The 21,211-nt window shown below is 42.5% G+C and overlaps 1 protein-coding gene across 1 annotated transcript in view; it reads left to right on the top strand.

Annotated features, from left to right (window-relative positions):
* SNCAIP (synuclein alpha interacting protein) overlaps window positions 1-20,934 on the top strand; it is a 52,559-nt gene extending 31,625 nt beyond the window's left edge. Inside the window, exons 7-10 of the mRNA XM_056848602.1 lie at window positions 241-410; window positions 5,774-5,866; window positions 8,091-9,138; window positions 20,810-20,934. Of these exons, the coding sequence (XP_056704580.1) occupies window positions 241-410; window positions 5,774-5,866; window positions 8,091-9,138; window positions 20,810-20,815 (1,317 nt within the window). The 3' untranslated portion in view covers window positions 20,816-20,934. The remainder of the gene's footprint in view (window positions 1-240; window positions 411-5,773; window positions 5,867-8,090; window positions 9,139-20,809) is intronic.
* The last annotated feature ends 277 nt before the right edge of the window (window positions 20,935-21,211 follow it).

Genomic DNA, 21,211 nt, shown 5'->3' with positions numbered 1-21,211 from the left:
AGACTGGTCTAATTTTGCATGGGATTGCACAGTCCCTTGATTTATATAAATCCTTTTACTTTTATAATCCCTTTAAAAAGCCACCTTTTCTAGGAGCCATCATCAAAGCTTATAGTGGTGAATTCTGTTAGTTGTGTTCTGTGAAGAAGTGCTTTATTTTGTCTTTCATGAATCTAATGTCTATCAGTGTCACACTTACTGCTCAAACATATGTATGTATATGTATATACATATTCTTAGACTCTGGTTGAATACGGAGCGAACGTCACTATGCAAAATCATGCTGGAGAGAAGCCATCCCAAAGTGCTGAGCGGCAGGGACACACCATGTGCTCACGTTACTTGGTGGTAGTAGAGACATGCATGTCGTTGGCATCCCAGGTTGTGAAGTTAACCAAGCAACTGAAAGAGTAAGTCTTCATATTCCATTGGGTTTTTTTTTCCCCTTTGTGTATCAGCAAGTGATACTAGAACCACCCCCATAATGCATGCAACAAATGGGCTTTCAATGTGTCTACATGCCAAATAATGTAATGTTTGCCGTGTAGGAAACAACAAATGGACAAACTCTTGGAACCTGTGGTTAATTCCGTGTCCAATGCATGTTCACAGATGCACATGTCTCCTTCAAACATTACCTTATATTCATCTTGTGACACCTGGTGGACATGCTGAAAATACATTTGTTTCATAAAGTTAATATTTAATCCTTCTGGAGAAGAAGGAAGTTCTCCAGAAATATATCCTATGCAGGAAGTTTTAAAATACATAGGAATTGCACAAGGATATACCCATTTGTGAGTCAATAGCAGATCTTTTGTAAAATTCACTTTCATTATACCAATGTAGCCCCTACATATCATACCCTTTCTCCTAGCCTATTCATTAATACATCAAATCTTTGTTTACCTGTGCCCTCCTTAGTGCTCAATTCATGTTACAATTTCTTCCATGTTTATTTTAAACAACTTCATTTTCTTTTGCAAATGCTGGTTCTGGGAATGGTGTAAGGAGGGAGGGAAATGTTAATCTTTTGCTCCCCTGCCATTTTCTCTCTGGAAGAAGTCACACAAGAGCTGGGGAAAACTTACAGGTACTCATATGTGTTTCCCTACTTGGGATAAAGTAGTTCAGGGCTGTCTTTTTCATCAAGAAAACAGCAGGGTGGGGAGGTTAGAGTTTGTCCAGCCATTTTCACAAGGTTTTGTGCCCCCGGTTCAATGCCGTTGGGAAGCATTCATGCACCTCCTGGGTTTTCCCCCAGTTTCTTTCTTAATTTCTCAAAACTTTGCCACGAAGTTTTGGGAAAGAGCACAGTAAAGCTTAGATGGCTGCCTTGTGAGTGGAAAAGTTCAGATTTTCCTGCCCGCAAGGCAGCCATTTTCCCTGACACTGTCCCTGTGCCAGCCTTTCCTTCCTCTGCTTGCGGGGTGGGGGGGATGTGTTAAAATAATTGGTAACTGAATCTTTATAGCAGAATACCTTTATAATACTGTGTGTAACAGGTTGACTGAATTCCTAGCTTTTTTTTTTTAAGTAGCCTCTAGATCAGTGATGGAGAACCTTTTAGATACCGAGTGCCCAAACTGCAACCCAAAACCCACTTATTTATCGCAAAGTGCCAACACAGTTAGAAGTCCACATGGGGCTAGGGGTTGCCAGGTCCCTCTTTGCCACCTGCGGGAGGTTTTTGGGGCAGTGCCAGAGGAGGGTGGGATTTGGGGAAGGTATTCAATGCCATAGAGTCCAATTGCCAAAGTGGCCATTTTCTCCAGGTGAACTGAAATAGCAGATCTCCTGCTACTACCTGGAGGTTGGCAACCCTGCATGGGTGGCCGAGTGGGGGAAGGAAAGCAGATGGAGCATAGCCCCCACCCCTTCAGTTTGGTTCTTTTCCCAACTGTTATCTTCATACAAATTTAAAAAGACTGTTATGTGGGGGGGCTGATGGTGGGGACAGCCCTCTGCACGCTCTCAGAGGAACCTTCGGTTGCATGAACGAGCAGAGCGGAAACCCGAGCTAAGCGAAGGGCTCGGCTCCAGCACAAACGCTAGGCTGGCCCCCGTTCGGCCCTCACCGCCAATCCCCCGCGCTGCTGTCACCAACCAGCCAGCCCAGGCATCCCACTCCCGGTCCAGCCCCATCCCATCTCCGCCTCTTCCAGTCCTCAGCAAAAAGCTCATCGTTGTCTTCACTTCCGGAGCGCGCAGCCGGTGACTGTGCAGAAGGTGCTGGGAAGGAGCCCGGTGCTTCCCGGAGGAGCCGGGAAGGCACCGCTGGTCCCCAGCCTCCTCAGCAGAGGGAACAAACTTAGGCGAACTCTGTGCTGGGGCGATGGCACGCATGCCCATAGAGAGGGCTCTGAGTGCCACCTCTGGCACGCGTGCCAGAGGTTCGCCACCACTGCTCTAGATCCTTCTGTTGTAGAGATATAAGTAGAAAGGCATACTTCCTCAATGGAAGAGGCTAGAGACTTTTTTTTAAAATGAAAGCTGAGAATTTAGAGAATCTTGTAACACATATTGTTAAAATAGTATATTTATATAAGGATATTCAATTGCTATTTTTAAAGAGAAGACTGAGAAAGCCCCAGTGGCCCAGAGGAGGGGACAGCCAATGCCAGGGGACTGGGGCAGATAGGGTTGCCAACCTCCAGGTAGTAGCAAGAGATCTCCTGCTATTTCAACTGATCTCCAGCCAATAGAGATCAGTTCAGCTGGAGAAAATGGCCACTTTGGCAACTGGACTTTATGGCATTGAAGTTCCTCCCCTCCCTCAACCCTGCCCTCCTCAAGCTTTGCCCCCCAAACCTCCCGCCAGTAGCAAAGAGGGACCTAGCAACCCCAGGGGCAAGGAAACTGAGGGAAAACCTGCCATGTAGAAACCCTGTTGTCTCTACACTTTACTGGCAGCTGCACCAGCACAGAGGAAACTGCACAAGACTCTCCCTGTGTGGAAATCACCCTTCTCTCTCCCCCCCCCCAATGCTCTCCTTGTAAAAAAAGAAGTTACCGTATTTCTAATACGTCTGGCATAGGAATGTTTGTTAAACCTTAGATGCTTCATTCACCAGCTTCTCAAACGCAGCACTGCACTGCCTATGAATAAAAATGTGTACAACATTTACATGTTCCCAAATAATTGCATAGCTTTCATTGCCTTTAAAGCAGCTATTTTTAGTTCTCAGATTCTTTTTACATGCCAACAATTATATTAAATACTTTAGCTTCTACACTAGCAAAGTGCTAGGGATCAGAGAGCTCCAGGTCACTTTCTGTGCCCCAAAAATATGACGTCCTTCCTTCCCCTTTTATGAGCAGCAGCAGAAGTTTATGAGTGGTGACCTAATTTTATGCCAATAAAGGTTGTGTGTGTGTGTGTGAGTGGTGACCTAATGCTTGCTAAAGAAGCTGCTGTAGCCAGATGGCCAAAATGCATGGCCTTGATAAGAAGGAAAGGACATTGCGTTGGTCCTGAAGAAAGCTCCCATTCTGAAATTTGTCCCTTAGTTTATTCTGTGCACATCCACGATTGTGTAATGTGCTTGGCAAACTCTAAGAAAGGTATGACTGTAAAAAAAAATTAAGTGTAGTTGTGTATTTGCACCATTATCTTCATATATAGATGGCTGTTAAAGTGACATTTTCCATCCACTGTCTCAGCTTTATTTTCTTTTATACAGCGCAACATTCAAGTCATAATAGCATTTCATATAACAGAAGCAATAAGTTGCATCCCTAATAGTGCTGAAATATGGACTGAGTGCTTGCAGGGTCATTTCAGCTTCACTTGCTGTCAAGATGCATGAAGGTGTCTCATACAAATGTGTACCTAATGCAATTCTCATTTGCATTAGAGGCTGCTTTGGTTCCTGGCCAGGTACATTAACGTGAGAAAGAAAATGTCAAAGGGAGAGCAAAACAGGTAGACCAACAACAGCCAGGGATAACAAATGGAAATAATTTTTCCAAACCTGCAAAAAGAGACTTGTCTTTGGACTTTGTACAACTAGCCAATGCTGACAGATTGTGGGAGTGATTTTTAAGTGTAAGGAAATGTGTAGGCGAGAGGAAGGAAGAGGGAAAATTGAAGGAAGGGAAGATCTTTATAGAGTGCATATGGTTTCTACAAAATAACATATTGGTGTCCCACCTAAAATATTTCTGCATTTTCAGTTCCTTTCCCTAGAAAATGTGCCTTTGCCTTTTGTGAATCTCACAAATGCAACCTGCAATCTCAGTAAATCATCTGTCTGCTTTCTGGCTCTGACTTTGTCGTTCCAAAACTGAAAACTGAGTTAATTGTCTTATGTCCTATGAGTCTGGAAATGATCCAGTTAAATATCTCACTGCTGGGCTTGTACTGTAAATTTTGTTCTGCTTTTTTAAGGAAGTCAGTTGAAAGTGAAACACTAATGAGAAGGTGGTTGCATTTTTGTGTGATTGCTGTCATCACCACAAGGCCCTAAACTTTGGGGGGGGGGGGGAGATCACAGCAGGGAAATCTACCCGTACAAATGTAAACATAAGCTGTGGTTTAATGGGAGAGAGGGAAAATGCTTTGCTAGAGGCAGAGTTTCCAGTGGAAAAGAGCTGCCCCTATGTCAAGTGAAGAGATGGGGATCAAGGATGTTTCCTTGTGAATATTGCTTATACAAGATACTAAATAGAAAAGACACATTTTGAAACATATTATACATTTTAGTCCGTGAAGGTTTACCATTTGAATTATAAATGTGGGGAACGTTAAATTCATTCATGGAAATGGCTGTGGCCTATGCACAGAGAATATAGAGAGCGAGCGTGGTGGTCTTAGGCAGGGGTCTTTCAGATCACCTACTTGCCTAGTCTCTTTAACTGGAGATGATGGTGATTGAACCTGGGACCTTCTGCATGCCAAGCAGATGCTCTACCACTAGGCTTACCAGGTCCTGTTGTTCCATGGGCGGGAGGTTTCTTGGAGCGTGCAGTGCACGTGCTCGCCTGGCATGATGCGCCCGCATGCTTACATCACTTCCAGTTATTCGGAAGCGACTGGACGCTCTATCAATCTCGGCTGAAACTCTATGGAAACCATAGAGTTTCAGCCAAAGTTGCTAGAGCGTCTACGTCGCTTCTGGGTAAACCGTGAAGCTACGTAGGCTCGTTGTGCATGCGTGCACACAGTGCCCACCGTCCCTCAGCTGGTCAGCGGGAAGCCTGGTGAATTAGCGGGATTTTACCAGCCACCACTGGGCACTTGGCAACCCTATCTACCACTGAGCCACAGCCCCAAGCAACAACATACACACAGTTCCAAGCAACAACATACCCCAGGTTCAGTGGAGGAATCTTGAGCTTCTTCTCCTCCCAAGTCACAGACAAGAGAGATTTGCAGGGAACTAGTTCCAAATTTTCCATGTGTTAAATTTTAATTGCGCATAGGTAAGCTAATTGTTTTAAATCCCAAGGCTCCAGCAAACTGTTTCTTGGGATTCTAATCTTGCAGTTTACACCAATCACTATCAGTAATAAATAATGCATACAAGGCAGGCAGCTTTCTGAAGGTACAACAGAGTGATCACAGTGTTCCCACTGGGATTAGAAGCAATTTGCAGTACAGAGCCCCTCTTTGTGTGCTTTTGTATGCGGTCTATATGTGCGACTCTTAAATTATAAACGAACTGGGGCTTTCTTCTCTAAGTGATGTTGAATGAATGCTATCATTTCTCCACTGACAGCTTTTATTTTAGAAGAAAAAAAGGAGCTTTAACAATTTAATATTTCCTTTCAGGCAGAGGGTCGAGCGTGTGACATTACAGAACCAACTCCAACAGCTTCTGGAAACTCAGAGATCAGAGGGCCAATCACTGCCAACATCCCCAAGGTAACGAGGCTTATGGGAGTAGAAATCCAATGTAGTTTGGAGTCTTTTCATGGTTGTTGCATCAGGAGGTCATATTCAAGCTAATTCTTTAAATTCACACAGGGGGGGAAATTAAAAGATGGAAATCGTAAAATGGAAATCCACATCTTTTAATTTGGTGGGTGTAAACATTGGATTTTGTGAGTTGAGTGAAATTAATCACCCTACAGGTTTTTTTAAAAAAAATTAATTCATTTAGATCCCACTTTTCTCCCTAATGGGCACCCAGAGGGGCTTACAACATCTCCCTTCTCCATTTTATCCTCAAAAAAAAAAAAACTGTGAGGTAAGATAGGCTGAGAGTGTGGGACTAGTTTGAGCTCACCCAGGAAATTCCCATGGCAAGAGTGGGGATTCGAACAGGAGTCTCCAGGATGCCAGTCCAATGTCATAACTAGTACATAACCCCGGCAGTTTACCAGTCTGGTTTACTGTGAACGCTTTAGGTGACTCATAGCAATCATGGAAAACATCTTGTGAACTTCTGAGTAGCTGAGTAAGTAGGCTACTGATCTTGTCCTTAAAGGTGATTTGCCTTCACGACCTAATATTAATAGCACCAAAAGTAAAGTTACACCTGCATAATTCATTGATTTAACTAAAGAAGAAGCTACTTTGCTTCATCTGAACAGGTACTATACCAGGGAAAACTGATCTCTACCCATTCTACAGACTTAAGAATTGACTTGAATTCCTCTGAACAACTCCACTGACAGAAGAAGTTCCATCAGGGATTGCAACTTCGTTGCTTCCTCCCTCCTACTTTAGCCTGAAATGTCCCCCCAAATACTCCTGGGGGGCATGAAACCTCCAGGGACAGCATGAGGGGGTCTCAGAGGTCTGCAGCTAGAGTGGGGAATTGGCACAAAATCCCCCACCAGCAAAAATCCTCATCAGCATCCAGTACATTATGTCATCGCATCATGGTAAATGATCCAGAGGTTTCAGTTTGCAAAGGCTATACCAATCTTAATCATCCTCCACTGAATGTATACAGCATTTTTCTTAAAGCCATCAAGGTGTTTCATGGACGTTATCTGAGTCATCCTTAAAACTACCCTATGTGCCATGCCCATATTGTTATACTTTAACAGCGCATTCCTGAGCTCTAAGGGCAAAAGCCCTTAGGAGTCCAGGAAGACACTGTGACGCCAGCGTTAGTTGCCCAAACACCTGCAGGAAGGCCCAGACTCTGGTTGCGGGGCATTGCCATGGCAGCACCACCCTGGGATGCTGACAGGGCCTTCCTGCGGCATCCCAACACCGTCAAAGCCCGCGCCAGTGTCCCAGGAGGCGTTCCCGGGGCATCCCGGCGTCCCAGGAGGTGTTCCCGGGGCGTTCCGGCACCAGGCTGGGGAAGGAGCCACCTTTAGGTGGTCTCCAAAGCCCTTTCAGGCCAGGAATTCCCCTTTTTTATTTTGGCAAGATATGCCACCTTTTTAGGTGGCTAATCTCCTGTGCAACCCTATGAAGGTTGCCCAGATTTTTAATGCCACAAGGAGGTTTCGGCAAGGCCAAACCTCCTTTGGACGCTGCCTCCTATGACCGTCGCAGTCATTCCTCTCAGGAATGCACCGTAACTATATTGCAACATTATTATAGTACTTTCAGTGTTATTCATGTTTGGTTAATGAACTTGTTTATTAACAATACTAGGCAAACTTGTGAAGTTAAGTTCCATGCAGCACGTAGGCGCAGGTATTCTACAGCATAGACAGTGATCCTGCTCCTCTGTAGTAATCTCGTTACCCTTTTCTTCCCTTTCATCCTTCTCCCTGTGCCAAAACTTAGATTCCAAGTTTCTGGGGCAGAGATCTCTTATAAGAAATAACAATAACCATAATAATAACAAGAATTATGTGTTTTTATCCTAGTACTTTCTTTAAGCTGTTCTCAGGAATTTATTCACCTAGCAATATCTAATATATGACTTAGAAAGGAAATACTTCTTATGGAAGTTAACAAAGAAAGGAAACAGCAGGTCAAGCTTAGCATGGAAACAGATTTACATTCTTAACTATGGAATCTATAGAATGACTCCACAGTATGTTCCACAGAGGTAAGGGTCAAGATAAAAAAGCAGAAGGGTGCTCAGATAAGCATGTGTAATGGAAAAGTCGGTGTTACACTTTATATAATTTGGGTTGTTGCCTTCTCTACTGAAAATCTTTTTTTTCCCTTGAAGTTCGCCATCCTCACCCAGTTCTATCAAACCTCAGTGGAAACCATCTGATACAGATAACTTGCCTCTCCAGAAAAGCAAATTAAATACCCATGATGGGATTCAGATTCTTGGCAGTGGGGGAACTCCCCACCACAATCGGCCCAAGATGAAAGATGAGGATTCAGATAAAATCCTACGCCAGCTGCTGGGAAAAGAAATATCTGAGAATGTCTGCATGCAGGAAAAGCTGTCACTTGAATTTCAGGATGTGCATGCTTCTAAAAATACAAAGAAGATTTCTTTGGAGAAAAAAGAGATGAAACTAGCAAGACTGAAGCATCTGATGCAACGATCCCTCAGTGAATCTGATACAGATTCGAATAATTCTGAAGATCAGAAGAACACACCTGTGAAAAGAACTGATAAACCCAGGCCATACCCTATTGTGGAAAACATTGAAAGCACCGAGAACTTGCACCTAATGATTAAGAAACACACTTTGGCAACAGGACGCCGGTTTCCTTTTGGGATTGGAGCCTCAAAATCCATGGATGGCCACAGCCCTTCTCCCACTTCAGAAAGCAGTGATCCTGATAATGAAGCCCACTATCAGTCGGGGACTGTATCTCAGAGCCACGTCTTGGGAGACGCCTGCCAGTCTAGCTCTGATGCCGCTACTGCTCACAAAGTGACCACAAGTCCCAAAAGTGCTCTCAAATCTCCATCTTCAAAGCGCAGAACTGCCCAGAATTTAAAACTCAGAGTGACTTTTGAGGAGCCCGTGGTTCAGGTGGAACAAACTGAGGTTGTTTTAAATGGAGAAAGGGACAAAGCGCAGTGTAAGGCTGGTCAACGGCCTCCGCCCGTCTCTGAAACTGGGGACCAGCAGAAACGGCCCTTTGGAACATTTCGATCCATAATGGAGACCCTGAGTGGCAATCAAAACAATAATAATAACTATCAGACTTCAAGCCCAATCAAGACCTCATCACCCTTTACCTCATTAGGAAGGAAAGCCACAGATAGCAAGGGAAATTCAGCAACATCTGCAAAAGGAAAAACTAAGCCAGTGAGTGATCACAGGGGGAGGAAGGAATCTCTGTGGGTTTTAATTAAATATTAATTATGCTTCACCTGATGTCAATTTAACCACACATACACACATCTATTAAACAATGGTAGTTGTGAAATTCCTGCATTGTGCAGGGGGTTGGACTAGATGACCCTGGTGGTCGCTTCCAACTCTATGATTCTATGAAACAAAACATCACTGGAATTGCATGCGGTACAGAAAAAGTAATGCGGGAAATCTGGAAGGGAGTAATAAAATTACTGAAAGAGCATAATGTAATGACATCTGACGGAACTTTTTCAAGGGTCAGATATGTTAATTCTATATGCTCAGTCCCTGCAAAGCATTTGAAGCCTGAGGTGAAACTTTCCCTGCATAAGGGATGGGAATCATAGTGAGTACAGTTTGTGCCCTGCTGTCTGCATGGGTCATGTCAGCCACATTGCACCTAATGCCTCCCATAGTTCTGATTTGGAACTGAATTTGAAGCAAGCACTATTCACATTGAAATACTTTCCAAAGAGGAAAAAACATGTGTGCTATAAAAATAGTATTTCAGCTGTGAAAAAGGTATTGGGTTGGATTCAGCACAAAATTTCTTGGTTTGCTACAGCTTGTAAACAAGCGGAAATGTAAGAAAAAGACTAGACTTATGCATTTTTGTTGTTTGTCATAATAATTACAATAAATGTTCTGTAATTATCATAATTAATATTGAAACAAAACAAAATCCCTATCAAGATATCCTATAACAAAAAAAAAACCCATGATTTTATCTCATTTTGTTTGGGTTTCTTTTATTATTGCAGTCCCTGCCTCTGTCAGTTTCACTTTTACAAGGGAGACAACATTTTGCTAATGCAGGTACAGAGAGAGCACAGCATTACTTACAGGGAGGAGGAAGACAGGCTCTGGGCTTTCTTGATTGACTATAAACTGTAGCCACTAGGATTACATACATGTGTAAGGTATTCCAATCCTGAAGGATTTGTGCTGGCAAGGAGAAAATTGTTCCAAACATGCAGTTATCCAGTCTATATGAGAAGCTGCCAAATGGAGTGATTTCCATCAGCCTACCCAGAAAGGCTTTAAAGTGTAAACTACTGTCAGTCCAGAATGTACACTGTAGGTGGGAAGTTGCATAAAAGCTGACATAATGGGAAAGAGACAGGTATAGGAGTTGAAGGAGAGCTTGAAAGGTATGAAGAATCAGTGATGCTGGAGCAAGAATGTTAGAGAAGAATGGAATAGGAGTCCACAGTTCAACCCTCTTGCCCATGACGAGGATGGTGGCAGCCAATGAAAACAGAAATCATGGACATTGTAGGTTGGATGTTGCTCATGTTTTCTGTTTGATCTGTTCCAATTCCCCACCTTTTCACTAGCTACTGTCCCATGTGGCTTTTGTTCACCCAGGTCCCATGGTCCCTGGTACAACTTTAGATCCCCTCCTCCCTCTTTCATCAGGTGCTAAAACAAGGACAGGAAAAGACCGGGGACAGAGTAAATAAAGACAAGTCGGCAAACACTTGTGCAACAGGTCCCTATGGTGAACGGGTAAGAACTGAGAATGGAGCAAGGAGGGCTTGAGTCCTGGGGACCACATTTGATGCTATAAGTGAGTGTCATGTTAATTCCATTGTCCAAAGACAATTTAAGATGATAAGATTCAATTAAGTGGAAATTTGAAACCAAGACTGAGACAGAGTACAGTTCAATTTGTTTTTAGTAAGTTAACACTGAATATTGGATCCTAAAAATAATAGGTCCTATAGTGTTAAATTATATGTTCCTATAGTGTTTAGATGAACTACCTTTTAAATAGATGCATCCTACTTCCCAAGGTTCTCCTCCCAGTCAAAATCCCATCAAAAACTTGCATTGAGCAGAGATCTAAATCTGTAGCCAATTGGCTATAACAAGGTGTACCAAAGGTAATGGAAACATTACTGTATTATTGTTTTTGCACAACTCATATGGGACAGCTGGGCAGTTGGATTAAATTCAAAAAGCATTCCTTATTGCTGTGATGAAAACGGAACATAGTGTGTGTTTTTTCATGTTTTTGCTAGAATGTTAAAACCAGTGATAACTCTGGATTACTTTGGTTTTTTTCCATCTGAGCTCCAGAATGTTTTGCAGGCACTCATTAGTTATCCATTTCTGCCCGTTTTCACCGCTGTTCGTTGCACGGAACACTTTTGCTTATTCCTATAAACTGCTTGCCATTTTACATGCTTCCTTTGTCAGACATCACATTCACTCCAAAATGTGTGCCGTAACAGTTCACAATTGTGAACAAGCGTCAGGCGCCAATGTTATATCTCTGTTACTTCTCCAGCAAATAAATGTGATTCAAGGGGCTTCTGCCTGTTTTTTCTGGTAGGAGAATGCCTATTGTATATGCAAAACATCCCCTAGCACCTAGAAGGCAATGGAAGCATACCTGTGGCTTCACATCCCTACTGGAGGTACTGAATTGTGGCATGTGGCATTTTCAGTGCTTTTGCTGTTAAGCAGTAACATCTTTATTGTAATAGCTTTGTGTAATATATTTTGCATGTGAGAGAGGCTTGTTGCATGGACTTTCAACTGAATAATTCATTGCACTTCCCAGGGGCCATACTCCAGCTTCATCAGTTTTTCCTATAGCATGCGGATGGAAGATTGCCGGCGTAAATATGCATGGTATGTGCTGATGTAGAGTGCAAATGTTAGCTTTCCTATTACTTTTTACTAACCCCCATTGCATGTGCATCTTATAATTGTTTGCTGCTCAAACTAATTAAACAATTGATGACAACCGCAGGAGAAAATGAAATTTTTATATCCTTTAAAAAAAAAAAAAAAAAGGACAAACAATCCCCTGTTACAGGCCTTCACTAATATCCATAACTGAGCTAGTTTAATGGCTCCAGCACAAACTGTGCATAAAAAGCACCAGTGCTCATAAATCCAAAGATGTGTTTGAGTTCAGTTTGGCATCACGCAATCTCTTGAATGAAAGTCAAACACCAGATGAGAATGGAAATTAAATTTCCTCTTATGAGCAGGCCAAGTCAAACTCCATTTACAGTCAGAAGATACAGTGTACCCCATTTTCCCATGCCTGCCTCGCTCTGGTTTTGAGCTTTGGTTTAGTTTCCTAATTTAGTGTCAGACCCAATTTTTAAAAAAGATTTTACATAAACATTATTTTTCAAAGTAGGAAATTAGGGCTTTTTACTAGATACTTGTTTGGTAGGGAGAACAGTAAAGCGTTGCCAGTTTTTATGCTATAATTTGCCATTTTTAGTCTTCATTAGCAACCTTATGATTAAGGCCATATCCAAATGACTGTCTTGATGGGATTTGCCTTGAGTGAAATGTAAAAACTAAATGTTGACTGCAATTGAAACGATGTACTTGTAAGTTAACAATTTTCCCATTTTTAGGGTGCTTTTGTTTGTATTTCTAGTATGGGAGTTTTAGCTTTATCATTGTTTGTGACCCTAGGTCTGCAGTCCTTTTGGAACCTATATATGGAAGTACTTTTTAAATTAATCAATAGGGTTGCTCTTGTTAACCAGCAGGAGACAGGGAGGGGTATATGTGGGACTGGGTAGTGGCACAGCATGATGTCACTTCGGGAAAATCCAGAAGTGAGGTCACACCTCTCCAGGAATAGGGTTGCCAACCTTCAGGTAGTAGCTGGAGATCTCCCACTATTACAACTGATCTCCAGCCGATAGAGATCAGTTCACCTGGAGAAAATGGCTGTTTTGGAAACTGGGCTCTATGGCATTGAAGTCCCTCCCCTCCCCAAACCATACCCTCCTCAAGCTCTTCCCAAAAATACCCTGCCAGTTGCGAAGAGGGACCTGGCAACTCTATCTAGGAAGCACTGGAAACTCTATGGTAAAACCACTTCCCTCAAAGTGATGTCATGCTGTCAGCTGATATCCACTGGGGGCTGGCAGCCCTATTAATCAATGACACTTATTTGCAAGTACTTATGCTCAGGTCAGGTTGTAATTCAGTGGTTCAATTATATAGCTGTGCTGGAACTGAATTTTAATTGGATTACATTGACACAAATGAAAGCAGACCTTTGAAGCTGATTAAGGAAGAGGGATTTGTGGAGAAAGATTCAAAATGTGTTATAATTTCTGTACACCCTACAGCCAAAATATTGTAAATATCTATATGCCTGTTTCTTTTACCATTTGATAGGATAAGGGCTTAGAATGCATGTTTTCCTCATTGGCACAAGACTTCTTCCACTGGAGTAGGACTCTTCACTTAGCAGAAGGAGTTGTAGGAGCCAACCCAAAGGCTTTAAAGAGAATCTGGAACACTGTGTTGAACGCACCTTCCAGTCTTATGTTCTGCTGTCTCTTGTCTATAGGTTGCAAAAATATTTGTTGACAATATAATGAACATTTTGGTACTAACTGTCTGGCAAGGCAGCCGCTATGATAGGCCTAGGAAAACGATGAAGTTAATATTCTGAGCCCAATCCTTTAATGACAGGGAGGGAAGTCCCACGGGCAGCCCATTCCTGAGGGCAGGGGCTGCACTGCACTGCCTCCAAAGGAAGCCAAAACCTTGCCCTTACTTGCAAGCCCCGTGGAACCTGTCCATAGGGTTCCATGCAGCTATGCCCCCTCAAAAGGTGGCATAAGTGCAAGTAAGGGCAAAGGGGGTGGTTCCAAGGCCGAAAGGGCTTAGGAGGCCGCCTAAACGTGGCTCCTCTCCTGGACCGGTCTGGGAATGCCCCCGGAATGCCCCTGGGAGGATAGCACATGGAGGTGTCCCTGGGTGGCGCTGCTGCGGCAGTGCCAGGAGAATGGCGTGAGCGCTCCCCCACGCCAGCATCTGTGCCACCCTGGGTGGCATAAGTGCCACGGGCAGCAGCGCAGCCCCTTCCTGGCCTCCTAAAGACTTTTGGTTTAGGGATGGGCTATAAGTTCAATGGGGCTTTTTCTGTCTGCATAGTATTGCTTCCTAAGTTCCTTAAAGAGCAGTGTGCAATGAAAATGTTCTTTGTCAATGTAGTTAACTTGTATAGTTCAAATTCTGTTCAGATGTGTACATTGATGGGGTTCTGTTGGAATGACAGATTTTAGACAACATTCTAATAATAATCTCCTGTTACGTGAGGCTACTGCACACATCATGGTTTGCTGCATTTGTCCTAGGGCAAATTAGTTTGTCCTGTTAGTTGCCATATGTTCCCTCTCTTGTATCTTTAGTGAATCACGTTCAGCCACAGAAAAGAAGTTGGTTTGCTTAAGCCTTGGGATAAATATGTAGCTTAGATCTCATTTCAGTAACCAGGGGACAAAATGGAACATGTAGGAAAGCATATAGAAGTCTTAATTAGCCAGAGCTCATTTTCACAATCACTGTCTTTAAAAAAAAAAAAAAAGTATTTTGGCAATGATGTTAACATTGGTTGCAATCCAAAAGTCCTCTTCATTAGTTGTTTTCTAATTGGCTACAGCTTGATAGCAGCAAAACAATTAACATTCCTAGTGACCAGTTAAAATCTGAATTTGCTAGCTTTCTTTGAGCAGCCTACAGTACGTTTTGATTGCCAAGTACTTTTTTCTTTTCATTTTAGAAAGACAGGTTCATTTTTATAAATTTCAGTGCCAAGCAAATGTTTGCAATTATGCTATCCATCTATTGCCAGTGAAATATTTGCTTCACATGGATTAGGTTATTGAAAAGCATGTAGTGCATCGGAGTGAGAACATATTTGTCTTATCTGTAAGAAGCACTGTAGTTAACTTACATGAGGAGCAGGGGGAGGGTTGTCCTCATCAAGGCTGTTATTACTGTGAGTGTATTTAGATGAGCACAGAGACTTTAATAGTTACTATACAGTGGGAATGGAAAACATATGAACTCAGATGTCTACAGGGGCCAATACATGATGCTTTTATAGCAACTGCATTTGGGCCAACTGCAAAAACTCTGCCCTTTTAGAAACGAATGGGCAAAAGATTCCTATTTGCATTAGGATGTCTGATTACAGCCTAGTTTCATGTGAATAATCTCTACCATCTACAAGTAAAACCATCATGACACGGAGAACAGAAAGAAAGGCCTCCATATTGATGGGATCCTAGAGATTGCTGAAGGGTCATCCATGAGCTATAACACAGACATAGAGTGGGCATCATCCGCTCAGTGCAGCCCAGGCCCTGCAATGTTGAGTGTGGGTTTTGCATTCCAGCTTATGGTTTCCTGTGGAATAGAATGACAACCTATGACTTACATGGAAAAATAAAGCAGTTACTCAGGGGATGCCATTGGAGTGGAGTCTATGCCTGTCCCTGGTGACTTCAGTATCTTTAGGGAAGTAGATTTTGCTGCTGCTTTGTTGTCTGGCAAATGTCACCCCATTTATTTCGTTCTCAGTTGCTCCAGTTGAGTTGTCTGGACAAAGTTCACTCCTATCTGCATAGTCTGACATGCTCATCTGTCTAGGTTGTATTTCTTGATCATATAATTTTAGTCATTTATTTATAAAAATGTGCATCACCTTTCCACTTGGAGGACATTTCCCAGATATCTTACAAGAAATAAAACAAGTGTAGAAACTCAATGTAACAAAACCTTATAAAACCTGTATTAAAGTAATGTAAAATATATGCTAACAAAGAAGACAATGAGCACTAGAATGTGATGGAACCCAGGAACTCTCTGTAGATAACTGACAAGAAGTGCTAAGCTTGTACTGTCCCAACTGGGTCCCAACTGGTAGCCCATTGGCTTTGTCCTTTTAGAACATTCACAACCAAGCCAAACAGGAAAAGTCATCTAAAAGGTTTTTTTCCCCCAAAGAGGAAAAAGATATTTGATGGAAGCAGTATACATATTCAGTCTTTTATTCACAACTCATCGAAATTCTCTTTTCCAAAAAGAAGAAAAGTCTTGACTGGAAGGGAAAAAAAACAGCACAAGGAAGATGTTATTTTGTCTGAATTCAGTAGAAAGACTTCTATTTGCATGAATGGTGAAAAGTTTCAACATAGTTATTATGATTGCAAATGTGCTTGCAAATCTTATTCCATAACTGTGGTATGTGAGTTCATTGAAATGGTTTGGATTTATAGCAAGCGAAAGCTTTCCCAAACATCTAAGCAGCGATACTCTTTATTGTACAGGCTTAGGTCACCATGAAGAGTCAGCAACCAAAATACCACAATTTTTCTTAAATGCAGGATTTGCAGTAACTGTGGTAACAGTGTAATATTTTGTTGACAAGGGTCAGCTTTCTGTTGATTATTACTTTAAATAGCACAGACCCCCCAGTAAGAGGCTCCCAGTGACTCCAGCCCCTGAGCTTTTAGTGTATAATTGGGCAAGTGCTATATTTTGCGTCGCTAACCAGACCTCAGTTCAGGAAGAGAGCGAAGAAACATAGGGCGAAAACGCATGGTCGCTTTATCCTCCTTTAATCCCTGTTTCAGCCAGGATTCAGCCAGGATCGAACGCATGCATTTCGCCGAATGTGTGTTCGATCCTGGCTAAAACAGGGATTAAAGGAGGATAAAGCGACCATGCGTTTTCGCCCATAGTTTACCTATAAAATCATCTTCTGGCATTATCTTCATCTCCCATTAGCTTTAACCCATTTCATTTGGGGCAAAGCATGTCTTCAACTGAGCTTGTTCAGTCTGAGTCTTCTGGATCACTTGATAGATTTCTCAGATCCTCTGCTGATCCAGTAAGTATAACCATGCTGAGCAAGGGTACAGCTGCTCTCATACCATACTGTAAGAGCTGCTCTTCAGTGCACCCATTCGCTTTTATTTATTTATTAAACTATTGGTATCCAGCATTTCACAGTGACCACAACAGCTCAAGGCAGAATACAAAGACCCAACACTGGTATGTTAAGTATCAGTCTTAAAGGTGTTATACTGGCATAGGAGTTCAGTTGAGCTCAAGCCTCGGTGTCAGTCTGTCATAATGTAAACTCTGAAGAGCAATAACAGCTTTATCTTTGCACTCAAAGTTCCACATATTTACTTGTGAGTACAAACTTTGCTTTGCTAGGGCTCCACCCACTGAGTGAGTACTTTAGTTCTGGCAAAACAGCCATGTAAAGGTCAGGTAGGGGCAGACTGGCCATTTAACTTACAAGGAAAGTTCGTGGTGAGCTTCTGGCCTGTAGGCCCACCTGCGGCCAGAAGAATGCAAAGCCAAGCCCCAGGAGCTCTGCCAGGGCCACAGGGCCTTCCTGACTCAGACCCTTCAGTGGCAACAATGAGCAGCCTCAATTCACCAGTTGCCACCTCTTGCAGTGCCTGTGGTTGATGTGGTGCAGGAGAAGGCAATGGCTGAGCTGATGCCCATCACAGTCGTCTTGTTTGTGGGCTTCCTAGAGGCACCTGGTTGGCCACTGTGTGAGCAGACTGCTGGACTTGATGGGCCTTGGTCTGATCCAGCAGGGCCTTTCTTATGTTCTTCTTATGTTCTTACTGGCATTGGTGGCTGAGTCTAGGGTTGCCAGGTGCATCTTCGCCATAGGCGGGAGGTTTGGGGGGCAGAGCTTGAGGAGGGTGGAGTTCGGGGAGGGACTTCAATGCCATAGAGTCCAACTGCCAAAGCTGCCATTTTCTCTGGGGAACTGATCTCTATCAGCTGGAGATCAGTTGTAATAGCAGGAGATCTCCAACTAGTACCTGGAGGTTAGCAACTTTAGCTGGGTCTGAGTGGACTATGCAGTGTTGGCTTGCAGAGCTGGAAGGGTGCTTGGCTGGGCTTGCTCCTGGGCCATTTTAACTTCCTGTTCATGGTTCATGCTGACAAAGTGGTCTGTACTGTGCATGCCCATCCATCTACTTACTTGCTAGACTAGACTATGAAATCTTAGGACCGCCTCACCAACTATTTGTTTTAATGTGGAAACTAATTATCTTGGGAAATCCAGTGTATATATTCACATCAGTTTAAATCATCAAATGCAAACCACTAGTATAAGAAGGAATGCAATGCACAGCAATTTAAACCTGTTACCATACTTACAGGAGAGAAAAGGAGGAGGCTAGTACTGGCCTAGTGAGCCCCATGGCGCAGAGTGGTAAGCTACAGTACTGCAGTCTAAGCTCTGCTCACGACCTGAGTTCGATTCCAACGGAAGTCAATTTCAGGCAGCCGGCTCAAGGTTGACTCAGCCTTCCATCCTTCCTAGGTCGGTAAAATGAGTACCCGGCTTGCTGGGGGTAAAGGGAAGATGACTGGGGAAGGCACTGGCAAACCACCCCGTAAACAAAGTCTGCCTAGGAAACGTTGGGATGTGACGTCACCCCATGGGTCAGGAATAATTTGGTGTTTGCACAGGGGACCTTTACCTTTAGTACTGGCCTACCACATATAGAAAGACAGTGGTATTGGACCCATAACTGCTTATACTTCCTCCCCACCTCTTGATGCTGACATTCACTATATCTTGGTGTATGTGTATGTGCCAGAGTGTAAGTATGCTTTAAAAGTATGGGTTGATGATGACACCTCAAAGAAGTTACTAGCATTTGAGTTTTACTTAAGCTTACTTGTGGTATGAGAAATAACGTTCTGTTTACACTGACTTTGTAGAACAAAACAACTGCCATGTGCGAGAACACAATGCTGTAACTCAGCCCTCCATCATAAATCTGAGATTATGATCTTCACTAAGAGGAGAAAAATGCCCTTTTTTTGCTGGGTATTAGATGGCTTTGAGGTTGACCAAGTCAAGGAGTTTGTTTACCTTGGCATCCTGTTTTTCCATAACCTAAATTGGAATGCCCATCAAAAAGCAGTGTCCAACAAAATTAAACCTGGGATTGGTGCTATTGTCAACTTTTTTCACACCAAAGGTGGCAAATATATTCCAGGGGCTATTCAGGTTTTTAACCTGAAAATTACCCCAATTATCCTTTTTGGTGTTGCCATCTGGATAACAGTCATCAATGAATCTATAGATCGTCCACTGCTTCAATTCTTACGAAAACTCCTAAATGCCCCTCGATGTGTTGCTGGCATTACTCTTCGTTCCGATTTCGGCCAATTGTCACTTGAAACTAGGGCATGGTTGGCCGCCTTTAAACTACACCTTATACTGTGCTTTAGCACTGAGGGGTTCCTAGCTTCTCTGAAGCATGACCCTTTTAAATCCTCATGGCAAAAAATCTTAGACGAGCAACTGTCGTTGTTGGGCTTCTCGCCGGATATGTTATTAGATCTTGGGAAAACTGAAGCTTTTACCAAAATTAAAAAGCACATTAAAGAGCTCGATTATAACAGCACTACTTTTCGTGCTCATCACGTCTGTTCATCCCAGTTCTTCGGAATACCCCCTCCACGTGGTCTGCCTGCCTATACATATTATCTGACAACCCCTCGTCTCTGCAGAGCTTTTTGCTTGGCTAGATTGAATGCTAACCCTTCTATGGTAATGCAAGGCAGAATTCTGAATATACCATACTCAGACAGGATCTGCCCTTGCTCTTCTGGCTCTATTGACTCATTAGCCCATGCCCTTTTGGAATGCCGCTTTTACGAGGAACTTTGATCGCACTATATTTCCCCCCTTTTAACATACAAATCCAATGCCTCTGTGACTGACATAATGCCTTTTTTACTAAGCAATAGGGACCCCAAGGCTACATTGTCAGTGGCAAGATTTGTTTCAATCCTTATATCCCTCCAACACTAGATATATGCTGCTCAAGATCAATTGATCAAGGGAGCTTCCAAGGGATAAAAGGAAAAAGGAAGTAACTCAGCCCTGTATTTTATTTAATACTCAAAGTAGTTAGCACAGCTGCACAAAGAGTATCCAGCAGTCTCTCACACAAATGTATTTACATTAAATAGGAGAATGCAGGCAGTTTCATGGGGTGGGTGGAAGTTGTATGATGTTGCTGCATTTTTAGTATACCAACATATTTCTGTTTTCTAAAACAATATATGAATAAACACATTTTTATAAAGTTGTGCCACAGAATGCATCTTGCAGGGTTTCCAACCAAAATTTATAGTCTTCAAATAACTAATATGCAAAATATATGCCAAGTGGGTCCTACTGTTGTTACCAGCTTTGACAATGATGCTCATGTCATTTTCTTCACTTTTCAGAAAGAAAAAATAAGAGTACATTATTTTAAAGCTGTATTTGAATAAATTATTCTTTATTGGAGATATGGGAACCAAAGTCTTAGTTATACAATTGGCATTTGCTTAAGCAGAAAAAAACTATGATAAATAATAAGAACAAATGCTGATAATAGATTGACATTTATGCTTGGGTAACAAAAGGCACTTTAAGCAACTGAAGATATGCTATATCCATTTGATGGATAATCATACCTTTTCTGGTCTAAGAATGGGAGATTGGTGTGGCTTCCAGGTTTATTTTAATTTGCCTCAGTTTGAGACTTTGGCTTTGGTAGAAGTAAATTCTACACAGTAGTAGGGTTTATTTCCAAGTTGAGTTCATGCCAGTCAATGGGATCTGGCTCCCGCTGTGATATTCCAAGCGTTGTGCCAGGATAAGCCCAATTTCCTTCTGAGGAAATTGAAGAAGCCCTGGTTTTGAAAGGTGGAGCCCTCTGAGTTGTGAAACGAATCAAAGCTCTGCGTCTTTCATATAATTATGGATGCTTTTTGTTTCATTTTTCCTTACCAGGCATAACAACATCAACAGGAAACTCCAGCAATCATGCACCAAAAAGTGTGTTGAAGAATCAGAGCAGCAAGAACTCTTTCTTTGACTCACATCTCATGGGGTTGAGTCTTCTTCCAAACATGGCCTGATATCTTTCCACTTTTTAAAAAGGAAACCACTAACTGTATGTGACATGACTTTCACCAGCAGAATAACAAACTCTTACAATGCCTTAAATTTGTCGCTGTGAGACCATATCAAAATAATACATTTTTGTAAGTGCATTGTTTTAAGGCATAGTGGTGTGTAAAAATAACGATGCAAAAGGCTTCCAGTAAGTTCATCCAATCACTAAATCCATTTTGTACATCACCTGTTGCATGGAAGTAATGTAACATGACTGTCTTGCCCTCTCTTAATAAC

The sequence above is a fragment of the Euleptes europaea genome, chromosome 4 (genome assembly GCF_029931775.1).
Source record: "Euleptes europaea isolate rEulEur1 chromosome 4, rEulEur1.hap1, whole genome shotgun sequence".
NCBI classification, from domain to species: Eukaryota; Metazoa; Chordata; class Lepidosauria; order Squamata; family Sphaerodactylidae; genus Euleptes; species Euleptes europaea.
The sequence above is the reverse complement of the archived record's forward strand: the minus strand, read 5'-3'. Positions and strand labels throughout refer to the sequence as shown.